The sequence below is a fragment of the Salvia miltiorrhiza genome, chromosome 3 (assembly GCF_028751815.1).
Source record: "Salvia miltiorrhiza cultivar Shanhuang (shh) chromosome 3, IMPLAD_Smil_shh, whole genome shotgun sequence".
NCBI lineage: Eukaryota > Viridiplantae > Streptophyta > Magnoliopsida > Lamiales > Lamiaceae > Salvia > Salvia miltiorrhiza.
In genome coordinates this window covers 15505710-15519521 of record NC_080389.1, presented here as the reverse complement: position 1 = coordinate 15519521, position 13812 = coordinate 15505710, and the positions used below count along the sequence as shown (strand labels likewise).

Genomic DNA, 13812 nt, shown 5'->3' with positions numbered 1-13812 from the left:
TGTGAGGTCATATTTTCCTTTTAGTTCATTAGCAACATTGTAGGACCTGGTAGCTTACATGTATATCATGGTACTAATTGTATCTAGTATTCCCGGTTAATTATCCGTTTCTATGCTATTTCAGCAGATAAGGTCGTAATTCCTATACAACTTTAGAGGTGTCGTCGTTGAAGGGTTTTCCTTTTCTTTCTTGCTTCTTTTTCCGGTTGTATTTGTTTGGATGAACCATCAAATTCCAAATTGATAACTCCAAATGACTATTTTGTTGGTTAGGCTAATGTATTAGCAAAAGTTGAATAAAAAGAGTGATGACACTCTGATTCTATACATGAAGACTAGACTAACTAGACCGCTGAACTTGTTATTCATACATGCTTAGTCCTTGGTTTTCATCTCAAGCATCTGGATAAGTTCCTACAAGAATGTTATTCCCTAATCTTTATGATCAAGAATAGTGGTTGTGAAACCACGCCCTTCCCTCTTGTTTTCCACTTTCAGAAAGTTTGAACTTCGATTATGTGAAAAATCCGGGGACGTTGAATGGGAAATTTGGATCTATCTCTGCTGGCTCAATTGAAAACTCCATTCCCCCAATTGGAGAATTGTTTGTCGAGGCATGGGCTGACATTATGTCTGTGTTATCATTGCCCCCGTAGTCGTGGTCTCTCATCTGATATGTTGCAGTGGAGAAGCAATTTGATCCGGACGTGGCTGGAGAATAGAACAACGGGGAATATGTTCCTTGCAGGTGGTTGTCGTCAACCAGAGCAGAAATCGGATAACAATGATTTTCTTTTTCGTAGCATGCAAATGTCGATGGAAAAGAGAAGTAGGCTGGCATCTCCTGAATATCTGAGACCTCGGTGTTGACTCTGAGGTTAGCTCTAAAGTTTGAAAGCATTGGGTTCTGTTCTAGTTGATCATAACATGGGTTGTTACTTTTGAGTTCTTGTTTTTCTGGTGATGTTGGTGGTGGAACTGCATTATTGAACTGTTTGCATGCGTGTGTTCCTTTGTATGTGATCTCAAATACGGTGGCATCTTCGTCTGATCTCTGCACTTGCTTCGTTGCCCAACAATTCCGGCCTTGGCGGTAGGTACACCGGTAATAGCTTCTGCAAAAAGACCATATATATTTTTCAGACCATATTCTCATGCAAATGTTTTTATTTGTGCCTTTGCAATCTATCTTTTTAGTCTGTCGTAATGTAAGTATCGAACAAAGTGGATTTCGCTTTTATGCCTTTTGATGTACAGAGAGAGAGAAAGAGAATGAACCTAGGATATTTAGCTCCCAAAATGTCTTTCTGCCCATACTTTCTCCAACTATATCCGTCATCGCCGGGCCCTTCAAGCCCGTTTTCGGAGTTGACTTTCACTTGTTCTGTCCAGGTAGGCTGCAATTTCCTGTGATATCAAACAAGAAATAGAATGTTAGTCAAAATTTTCCTCTCTATTGTTTTTGAGTGTCTATGATCATTTTACTGCTGTATCTATCTACCTTTTCTTAGATGCATAGCCCTGTTCTTGATATTCTTTGATATTCTTGTTCGTATCATCGCTTCTTGAACTTCCATCAGCAGAGATCGAAGACTCGGGAGCTGCAGCCTGAGCTCCCACGTGTGCTACTCCAACATGTCCACCACACTTTAGGATGCAAAGAGCCTTCTCAAAAGTCGATATTATCCTCTGCAGAATCAAGTCCTCGGCCTCAGAGTGAGACGTCGAGCACAGATGAAACCGGAGCTGCATGGCTTTCTCCATCCCTTGAGCTAATTCATCGGTGAGCACTTTCAGGTCCCATGTCGAAACCCGCTCCATTTTCTTACTTTTACTTTTGCTATGGCTCTCTTGCGGGAAAGATGGAGGGCCGATTTCCACGAAACGATGCTCGTTCAGCTTGGGACTGCTCTAGCTATGCAGCAAGGTAAGAATCTCTTTCATATATATGAAGATGGTGAAGAAAGAAGCTATTCTTTTCTCTTTTGCCCCTTTTTTAGTTACAAACAATGAATTTGGTTGAGAAAATGTGGTGCAACTTTCTTATATTGGAAAGCTAAGGGAATGTTATATATATATATGAGAGGAGGATAGGGTGATGCTGGTGAAGCTGATGAAACATTTGTATTTAAAGAAAACTTTTAGGATTGATTGAAGAAAGAAAATCATGTAGAAAAGAGTGGGAGAGTTGAAGTTTGACTGAGAAACCGAGTTTTTTCTTTGTGGACCAATAGTATTTTTGAGGGCTGACCGATTCAAACCTTCATAAAGTCTCATTTTCTGGATTTTTAATCACAAAGATTGTAGCATTCTGGTATTTTTTCAAAATATAAAAATAAAAATTTCGTATTTTATTTTATCACTATACTCTATTTACGATTTCATATCATCAATGTGTATGTGATATTGAATTTCTCGTGGTTCAAGAGTTAAATTTACTTGGAAATTTCCCATTTTTGCTATTGTACCCCGTGATTCATTTGCAAGTTGAGATGACTATTATTTTTTATTTTTTGTTTTTTTGGATTAAGTTGAGATGACTATTTGAGGTGTCTAGCACCATTGTACCTACTATTAATTCTATACGGTGTGACATTATGGAATCTACGATGATGACAACAACTATTTTTGGATATTTTGTCATGAAACTGTGTTTTATTATGGATTTATTTTATTATTGTATTATGATAGTGTCATTACAAAAATACATCCATAACATGAAGATAAAAATCTATAAAAATTATCTAATAGAAGACTTGGAATAAATTACAGGTAGAGAAACAAAAGTGGAACCAAAATTACCAATTATGGAAAGTGAATATATATTGACTCCTCGCTCTGGTGACAATAATAAGGAATTATGGCAAAAGAAAAATACACGAACTTTTAAAAAAGTTATAATTTTCACCTCAACTTTCAATTAAGCTAAAAAATACATGAATTTATATTTTTGTTGTAATTTTCACCTAAGTTTGACTTTCAACAAAATTAGAGTTTGATTGATAGTCGAAAATTCACCAGATGTTGGTCTAACTTCTGATGATGAAAGAGTATTTAGAAGTTCGGGAATCTAAAAAGGCAAAAATTAATATATTTGACTTAATTTTGACTATCAATTAAGCTCTAATTTCGTTGAAAGACAAATTTAAGTGAAAAGTACAACAAAAATATAAATTTATGTATTTTTTGGCTTAATTGAAAGTTCAAGTGAAAATTGCAACTTTTTTCAAAGTTCGTGTATTTTTTTGTCATATTTCCTAATAATAATAATAATAAGTACTATTTTTTTAGAATCACACACACTAGGTGACTTAAATCATCGATCTATAAAAACAAATGAAATATTATCGGGAGCAAATAATTCATATAGTCTTGAAATAATGACGTCGTTATGAGAAGAAACTACGTTTTAAATTAAGATTAGTTGCGAAAAGGTATAAACTACGGCCATAATTATATCTACAATCTAAACTTTTTTTGTAACTACTCACTCAGTTATGTAATGTCTTAGGCAGAATACTCACTACGATACCACCATGAATTTATTAAAAATAAAATTGAAATTTGATCTCTATATGATTTACTACTGTTACAGAAAATAATATTTTATACATAAATTAGCAGTACCATAAAACAAGCATATTATATAAGATTGTGTAATGAATACTAATCTATATATATATGAAACACCAGTTTTTGTTCCCGTCAATTTTTCTCTTTCCTTTCACTATACATTTTTTCACATTTTCTCTCTCCTCTCTCTATCACACGTTTTTTTTCACTATTTTTTTCATACAATTTCTCTCTCTTCTACTCTCTCTTTCATACTTCAGTGATTTTCTTTAAAAAAAATAAATAAAATTGATATATGGAAAGATATTCAATATGTATCTTAAATTAAAGATAATGACAAGATCTTTAATTTGGTATAAAAATCATAAAATATGAATTTGAAACAAATAAGTTATTGTAATTAAAAAATTTATGGTAATTATTTTTCTCACTCCTATTTCTTTTTCTCTATTCTTTTATGTTTTTATCTCTTCCTTTTTTTGCACTATTATTATTGTTGTTATTAATATTATATCGAAGTTGTTTTATTGTAATTTAATAATTGTTGTTATTATATTTTTTCTCTCTCTCTCTCTATCTTTACTACAAAATTTATCTCTTATCTTTCATCTTTTGATAAAAAAAATTAATTTAGAATGAATAAGTTATGATAATTTAAAGTTTTAAAATATTAGTATTTTGTTCTTTCCTCTCTACTTTAATGAGTGATAATTTTCTCTTTAATGACATGTTTACTTTTTTATATTATATTAATTAATTTTTTTTTTTGTATTTTTAGATAAAAGTAAGCAAATATCATGTGTTTGTGTTTACATATATTTTTTTATTATAATAGTTTAAATGTAATAGAGGTGAAGGAATATATATTGGTTCATTTTATAACTCGTTTTTTTAAATGATTTTTTTGTATTAATGTTAATTTAACTTTGTAAATGAAATTAGTATATATATTAAAAAATATAATTTCAAATTATTATTTTTTATATTTGTGAATTATTTATTTATTATGAAGCATCATACTTTATAATCATAATAAAATATAATGTTAATTTTCATTATCAAATGATTATTAATTATTTAATAACTATAATTGTCATTACACTTTATACAAAGTTGAAAATTTACGTTTTCAAATTAAAATTTTATTAAGTAATTGATGTCGTTTAATTTCGATACTCACTATGCATCGCACGGGATATCGTTGTAGTTTTTTACTAATCTTACAAAAGTAAAACACATGATTGAGTTAACGAGTATTGTCGATGTTGGAAACAAAGGGCCCCACTTTGAGTTAAAGGGGTAGAGAAGGTTCCTAATGGCAGCTGACTCGTTCAAACTAATTATTCTCACACAAGTGTTAAAATGAAGTGAATATTTGAGATCAAATATTATAAAGTCAAAGTGCATTTAGTATGCAATCTTAAGATGGAATCTTCAACTTCCGCGTTATTTCATTGTATTATTACTATATACATACGCTAGTCCATTCGTGCGATATATTGAAACCATCGAAATTAAATGACATGTTTAAATAATAAAAATATGAAGTATTTCTTCCGTCCCACGAAGCATGACTCATTTCCTTTTTAGGCTGTCCCACGAAATTTGACCTATTTCTAAAAATGACAAAGATTAAAGATAATTAGGGGTTATAACTATACTTAATTAATGGGCTAACCCATCTGAAGTAAGGACCTAATTAACCAAGTCTTCCCCGAAACCCTAAAATGAGCCCATTTAGTTTCTGGCCCCTCAAGTCTTCTCTCTCTCGCCCTAAGCGCCGCTCCCCATCGCAGACTCAGATCTAGGGTTTGCTTCCGCCGCTCTTGCTTGTTTTCTGTCGTCGCTCTCTCCTACGTTGGTTTAATGGCAGACGACGATGGGTAACCCTCGCCTCACCCTCACCCTTGTCTCGCCCCATCGTCAGCCCTATGCAGTTCACTCTCTCCCTCGCTGCCCCCCTACCGCGATTGTCTCTGCGAGCGGTGGGCTCGCCGGCGGCGAGGCAAATGAGCATCCCTCGGCTCCTCTCCCCCTCCCCATCCCCAAGTGGAGGTACGGTAATTTACGGCGACCTCCTCCCTCCTCCTACGTCCCATTCCTTTCTCAGCCACTTCCTCTCTCCTCTTCCGTCCCACTCCATCGCCACCCCCCTCGTCCACCGATCTGTATTGGATCCGAGGTGGTCTTCAACCATTCGAGCTAGAAGCTGAATTCGACAGTGATTATGAGTATCATGATGGACTTGGGGTCGCCGGCGGCATGGAAGAAGCACGTTGCGAAACTAGAGAGGAGGTGATGTCGCCCATGCATTTCTCCCCTGTCTATTTTCCTTGGAAGCCGAGCATGGAGGAGTGGGTCGAGTGTGTTGCCATAGCCGATAAACAGTGCAAAGATGAGGGTTTCTTATCCCTTGATGGTGCCCTGAATTGTTGCTATGATTTGGTGGTGCTCTGAACTTGTTGTGATGAGCCGTATTTGTTTTGATTTGTTGCTCTGAACTTGTTGTGATGAGCCTGATTTGTTTTGATTTGCAAAGAACAAATATTAAATATGACAAGAACAGATACTAAAAAAGGTGTTAAACCATTGTTTATGAGCTGCTAAATATGTGCTCTGATTTACAAAGAAAGGTTAGACCATTGTTTATGAGCAACTACATATGTGCTCTGATTTACAAAAAAATGTTAAACCATTGTTTATGAGCAACTACATATGTGCTCTGATTTACAAAATGCTACCCAAAAACTTAAGTTATATGCTGATTAGTAACCTTCAATCTCATCTAAACCAAGGCTTTGCACTATCTCTGTGTCACACCCCAATTCTTGAAACAATAACTATAACTGGGGTACGACTAATCATCTAAATGAACAAGGGAGAATCCTTGTGAAATTCGAATGAAAGGGATAACAATCGGGCTTAGCCCCTTTGGATGAAGAAAGACATGTATTCTAGTGATACGAATCAATCAACAAACATAATAACTTCAGGATCACAAGTTTAGTTTCCTGCTTCAAATAACCAACATTCACTGATCGAAATACTTGAGAGTCGATAGTCTAGGCTCAACAAAAGATATTGTTTAGAGTCACAACACAAAGGTCTTAAGTTAAGGAAACAAAAGACAGATACTGGCTAGTTCTACAGCGGAAGTCAAAATAAGGAGTTGAACTCTAGCCTCAGCTCGCCCCGTCAGCACAAGCCATTAACCTGAAAAACATTTGAAAATATATTTGGGCTAAGTACTAATGTACTTAGTGGGCTGCAACTTTTGAAACATTTCATAATCTGAAGAGCAGTTTATCCAATCATACTGACATGACTTAGAAGGTTTTAGAGTGAAATAACTTCTAAGCATGTTAAAATATTTCATATTATACTTAATTATTTTGCGCGCGTTTGCACACTCTATTCTGTTACTCGCTGTGATCCCGGACTATTTAGTCACCGACGGATCTCTGTATCCCGTTGACTTGAACTGAGGGCGTAACCCAGCCAAGTAAAATAAACCTCGGAAATTAATCCAGACAGGCCTATCATAAACTATGCTCCGGAACACATCCCGTCGAGCACCTTTATAACGCCTCTGGTTAGTGCCCGATGGAGATCAACCCACCGAGACAGCTAACAAGTGTACACAATTCTCACACAACATATTAAGTCATAAGGGAACCTCAATTGATTAACTATGCGAGCCTTAAACATGGTAGAGTGCACAAAAATATTTATTGGATAAACAGTTTGTATTTCATGAAACATTTAAGCTCATTAGCTCAATCATACATTTGGAAAATAAGCCCACCTGTATAGGCAATGCCTGACGTTTAACCTTATCTCTGAATCGGAATAGCAGTGCTAATCCTCCTGATGTTCAAGGCCTACAAGAAATCTATCTTAATGAGTCTCTTAAATCTAAAATCAAGTCACGGTAAATTGCTTAACATTCTATGATTCACTTAGCCGGGTTTTCAAAATTTAATGAATAAATGATTGAAAACTAATATCCTTGAGTTAAGAACACCAACAATACCCTTACTCGATTTTTCTTTTGTAATTGGAATTATAAATAACCAATTAAATCATGATGCAATGCATGACTCATTTCATACTTAAGCATATAAGTGTTTACTTAAAATATGCACAAGCCCAATTAATAAAAAGGCAGCCCACGGCGAGATCGCCGCCTCTCCCCCCTTTCTCTGCTCTGTTCTACTATGCTCAATTCTACTCTACTATACTCTGTTTTCCCAGCTCTGGTATTCCAGCTCTGCTATCCAGCTTTGGTCTCTCAGCTCTGGTATCCCAGCTCTGCTCTCAATCTCTGGTCTCTCAGCTCTGGTATCCCAGCTTTGGTCTCCAGCTTTGGTCTTTCAGCTCTGGTATCCCAGCTCTGGTCTCCAGCTCTGGTATCCCAGCTCTGCTCTCCAGCTCTGGTCTCTCAGCTCTGCTCTGCCCTCTCTACTCTGCTCTGCCCCTCTCGCTCTGCTCTGCCCCTCTCTACTCTGCTCTGCCCCTCTCTACTCTGCTCTCTTTCTCAGCCCACTGGTACACCTCACGCCGATCACCTCCTTGGCAATGGCGAAGCGCCATCACCTCCCTCTGTTTATCTGGCGACCGCAGCAAGCCACGGCCGCTACCCTCACTCTCCTCTCCTCCAGATCTGACGGAAATGCAACCTACAGGCCACGCCTCCGTCGAGCCCTAGATCCCCAATTCAGCTACCACCGCCCTTACTCTACCTCTGATTCTCTCTTACTCCGGCGACAGACGACGAGGTCGCCGCCGACAGCAACAACTCCTCCGACTCGGCACCTCAGACCCAACTCAAAAGCGAAAAAACATGTTCAATACTCTTCTTTCTTCTTTTCTAATCGATAATGTTCATAAATGTATGCACAGCTCAGGTATACATATGTATGCGTGATTTTTTGTTTGTGAAGTTTGAAATGTCATTTTGTTCGATCATGATATAAAATGGACTCATAATGAATGGAGAAATCTCAAAGTTGAGAAGAACTTACTTATGGTTGCTGCGTTTCACTTCAGGGACGAAGAAAGCGCTTTGTGAGAAGCTTAGAGTTGCAAGAAAATTTCCAAATGGATCGGCTGAATTGTTGAAGAATGGGAGATGATTGGCTTCTTAAAGGAGTTCAAAAGGTAAATGGGACGTGCATGCACCCTCTCCACACTCCCTAAATCATCATGATATTTTGCTTATTGTAATTAGCAAAATATCTAGGGAATTAGTCATTGTTTGGGCTCAATGAATTTGGGCTCAATGGATTTGATTTGTGGGCTGAAATGGGCTTCATCTTCTATACTTAATATATAGAATATTACTCATACTTAAATTAATATGCAATGCACAATAATTTAAATGACTTAAATATTTACAAAAGCTTTCGTAAAATCATTTTTGTTGGAATTAAATAAATTCGTTTTCTCAATCCGGCGTGAATCATCTTAAATCTAAATTCAAAATTATTCTAAACTTAGCTCGAGGAAACGGGGTATTACACTCTGTGATTCCATCTTGGCTGCCCATCTCATTTAGGTAGTCTATACACCCTTGAATTAACTCCATTGGGACTTCCAAGTTCTGTGGCAGTTGGTTCAACCTTCTAAGTACATATTTTTCCATGTGTGGAATATTGTAACAACTTTGCCCCTTAAACTTCATGATTTCCATCATGCATCCCTGTAAACTAAGGAAAACAGCATTAAGGGTATGAGGTGATAGCTTCTCAAAAGAATCCACAACTGCTTTCAGTAGTTCATCCACTGTTTTGCACGCAGTCTCAACTTGTAACGATTGAATGGCTCGGAACCATCCCAAGTCATTTATGTTACAATCTGGGCTGTTTGGTGGTTGTTGTGTGAGTCTAATGTTGACGCCTCATTGACTAGCTGCCTTCCTGAAATTTGGATCATTATCCAGTATGTGGGGCCTTGCATTGTCTTGTTGAATGAATATATCTTTGCTAGCTCCCTCTGGCCACTTAGCCATTGTGGCTGGTATGATATGTTAAAATGATATATGCACTGAAATGGTGAGTTTTATATTCTGAAATGATGAGTTTTATATGGTGATTGTATGTTTTGTGCACTTCCTTGCTAAGAACAGATACTAAACATGGTAAGAATAGAAACTAAACATGGTAAGAACATAAACTAAACATGTCGATGATGATATTATAATCTGAGACAACAACACTAGATACGTTTGCATTAATTAACTGCATAAATAATCTAAGTGCGACAGCCGTACCTTGTTGATTAAACAATCTTTAATCACTTCTTTTGTGATTGGCTCGATTGCTTTAGTCTCAAGGGTGCCGGCTTGTCTGTTCCTACTATTTCTCTTAGCTGGAACTTGGATGGTGAATGGAAATACGCCTATTTTACCATCAAATAAAACAATGCCATTTTCTGCTATCAATGGCCTTGTTACAGCGCACATAAACATGATCTTGGTAATGAATTTCTTGCTTTTACATGTTCGGTGTGGCTCGGGCTCTCCGGGTGCTAAGTAGTATCTATGTGAACCTCGAGTAATGTAAAACCACTTCTCGTCTATATGCACGGTGTTATGCATATCTCTGAATTTGATTTTATTAAGCATCCTATCCAATTCTAAGGATTCAAGTGAGAATCGCAGCCTCAATAGCTTGTTGGTGGCTGTCAAATCTGGTTTTAGAGCACTTGTGTGTGCTCTGATTTTTCCAGATTTCACCCACCTGCCAATGGCGCTCTTACTGATTTCTAGACCAACTGCAAACTTCCCAATCGTGCCCCGCTTGGGGTATTCGAGATTTGACAGAACAGTCAAATCTAGATGAACTTGAGTTCTACGTTTTGTAGTAATCTTTCGACTTACATTGTTTATAACTTCACCTTCTTGATGTTGCTTTCTTGCAGACCTCCATAGTCGAGCAACAGTGGAACGAGAGGTTGAGAATTTCTGAACGGCTTCATGTATTTTGCCATGTTACGGCTTCCCATCAATGCTGCCTTGGAGGATGAATCGCACCACTTGATTTCTTTGTGTTGTAGTGAGATCTTTCCTCATTTTAGCTTGTTAGGTTTTTTTTTTTTTTTGTTAGCTTGTTATGTTTCTGTGTTATAACTCTCTTAAATAGATTTGTAATTTAGGTTTTGGTGGGAAATTTAGGCAGACAATGAAATATTAGAGCATCCATTGTACTGCCACCAATATTTTTGGGGGATTTTGAAACAATTTCAATTTATAAGAATCCGTGTACTTCCTGCTTTAATAGGTGTCTCTGCACAGCTTTTAATTTTGTGTGGTGAAGTGTAGAATTTATAAAAAGTAAATTAAAAATTTTCAGTATTTTGATTATTTCAATATTTAATTAATTAATCATATTTAACTAATTATAATAATTAATTTATAAAGAAATTATGAAGATCAAATTGTCAAAATAAAAGGAATAATAATAGACATAATAAAAGCAATCCTTAAACAGTTATTCACTTTATTAGCAAAGACACTTAAATCAATAAACACACTCTCCTTAATTCTCGTGCCGAAAAGAAATGGGTCATGATTCGCGGGAGTATTAACTAAAATTAAAATATAAATAAATGACAAATATATTTTAATAATAAAATAAAATAAAATAATCCACATTAATTACTCAATAAAATCTTGAATTTGAAACGTATATTTTCAACTTTGTATAAAGTATAATAATAATTATAGTTATTAAATAAATTTGAATTATTTTATAATGAAAATTGACATTACACATCATCATCATCATCATCATCATCATCATCATCATCATCAATATTATTATTATTATTAGTATTATTATTATTATTCGATAATATCGATTGATCTAAAAAGTAAAAATCTAACTATTAAAAATTGACTTTTAATTAACACATAAAAGAAGTTTTTATTTAATTCATGAAAAAAAGGACAAAAGAGAGAGAACACTAGATCCTTCTAATAAAAAATCAAAGGTGTCCAGCCTTTATATTTGAAAAAGATTAAATACAAACAAATTTGACTGGATTTTCTGCCTATCTAGTGACTTTGGATAGTACTGGTCTCTCAATCACCTTTTTCTTTTTATATGTTACATCTTACTCCATATTTTAATTCACGGCAATACATATATACATTTATTTCTTCTCACAATATTATGATATCTTCAATTCAACTCAAGAGGAGCATGCATCCGTCAAAACAAATAATTAAAATGTCTCTCATACCAACTTTATATGTCCGAATTATAACGGTGAAGCCAATCAGCCAAATTTTATTGAGGTGAGTTTCTAGAAGCCATTCATATTCAATTGAAATTGGGTAATGAACAACTCAAAAAACATAAAAATATTCAAAATAAATAGGATGATGAAAGCTAGGGGTGAGCAAAATATCCGAAATCCGAATATCCGATCCGAACCAAATCGAAATTTAAAATTTGGTTCGGATTTTTCGGATTTTCGGATCGGATCGGATTGAATTTTAAGCAAATTTCGGATTTTCGGATCGGATCGGATTGGCACCTTAAAAATCCGAAAAAAATCCGAAATCCGAATTATATTTATAATATAATTAATATTATAATATTATAAATAAATATATATAATTATTAGTTTTTAAATAGTTAAATATTTCTAAATTCTAACCCTATACTCCCATTTTGGTTGATTATAATTAATGGCTTGTTAATTATGACCTTAATTTGATTGTATTATCTAATATGTTAGGTTGACATCTATTTCGGATTTTTCAGATTTTTTCGGTTTTCGGATTTTTTTTTGACATTTCGAATTTTTTTTCACATTTCGGGTTTTTCGGTTCGGATCGGATTTTATCCGAAATTTTTCGGATTTTCGGATTCGGATTTTCAAATAATACGGTTCGGATCGGATTGAATTTTAGGAAAATTTCGGATTTTCGGATCGGATCGGATCAGGCAAAAATCCGATCCGAAATCCGAATGCTCACCCCTAATGAAAGCTAAGTCTAGTCTCAGGAATACTTGTCATTTTCCTTTTTTTAAGCTTCTTTTATTGTCTTATTTGTAGGGATGATAATTCAGTTTGGTTCCATTAATCGTACGGTTTGTACCAAATTTTTTTATTAATCAAATTCGAATTATCATCTGAATATATATCGAATACCGAATCATTTGAAATTTGAATAACCAAAATATTGATCGATTTTTTTTTTCAATCGATTATTCAATTAATCCAAATAATCGAATATTCGCAAAGAAAATCCCCAATGCATTTTTTGAAATTTTCCTGTAATCTAGAACTTGTTTCATTCCAAATATTCAATCTAAATATATTTTTTTAAAAAAAACAAATTTGCTAGAACCTCCATTGCCTCACTATTCATCGGCCAATGCTTAGGATGATTTAGTGGTAAAACAGGCAATTCTGGTTTCAAAGATTTAAAATTCGAATTTCATTAATGTCTCTATAAGGGTGCGTTCTCTTTGATTGTAAATATATCATGAGAAAATGAAGGATAAACAAAATTTCATTCTTTAAATCATTTCTTTCTTTTTCCATATTTCCTACTTGGCCCTTACTAATTCCTCATCTACACTACAAAAGAGAAATAATATTATCACACCATTTTTGGAGGAATAATATTATCCATTCTTTGTAGTGTAAATGAGAAATGAGTAAGGGTCAAGTAGGATATGTGGAAAAATAAAGGAAAGATTTAAATAGTGAAATTTTGTTTATCCTTCCTTTTTCCATGATAAATTTACAACCAAAGAGAACGCACCCTAAGTCTAAAATCACAATTTATTTTTTAATGATAATTTATTTATTATATGTTGTTTGCAGGCTATTACGTAGAAACGTGAGTTTAAGTACCCAATCGCGCCTAAAGTAACGATCCCATGAACTTAAAAAAGGTGTACTAAAAATTAAATAATTTCTCTATCATATGATGGAATAATTTTAAAAAATAAATAAATATCTTCGAAGGGAATTACTCTTGGCAAAATCATCATGTTTTAATTAATATATGCACTAGTCATGGAGGATAAGGTTAGCATACAAACCTATTTTCAAAATATAAATGATCAATTATGAACATATTATAAATTATCTATGAAGTATGACGAGTTCATTGTGAAAAATAATGAATTAAAAAAAAATCGCCTGTGACATTCGATTATAAGATCATAAACTAATTAAGCAAAGAGATGAATTCACTACATATCTTCGTAAGAGCTC

General features: G+C 34.6%; 1 protein-coding gene across 1 annotated transcript; it reads right to left on the bottom strand.

The window, feature by feature from the left end:
- Positions 1-260: 260 nt before the first annotated feature.
- On the bottom strand, positions 261-2142 carry LOC131017823 (probable WRKY transcription factor 53). The gene is made up of 3 exons (XM_057946560.1): positions 1502-2142; positions 1279-1407; positions 261-1115 (listed from the first exon to the last, which is right to left on the bottom strand). The coding sequence occupies exons 1-3, from the start codon at positions 1819-1821 to the stop codon at positions 515-517; spliced, it is 1050 nt and encodes a 349-aa protein (XP_057802543.1). The 5' UTR covers positions 1822-2142; the 3' UTR covers positions 261-514.
- Positions 2143-13812: the final 11670 nt, after the last annotated feature.

Coding starts and splice junctions, on each gene's coding strand:
- LOC131017823 (XM_057946560.1), bottom strand. CDS start 1,821: ATGGAGCGGGTTTCGACATGGGACCTGAAAGTGCTCACCGATGAATTA. Junction 1,408..1,501: donor GGCTATGCATCTAAGAAAAG/GTAGATAGATAC, acceptor TTGATATCACAG/GAAATTGCAGCCTACCTGGA. Junction 1,116..1,278: donor TTGGGAGCTAAATATCCTAG/GTTCATTCTCTT, acceptor GTCTTTTTGCAG/AAGCTATTACCGGTGTACCT.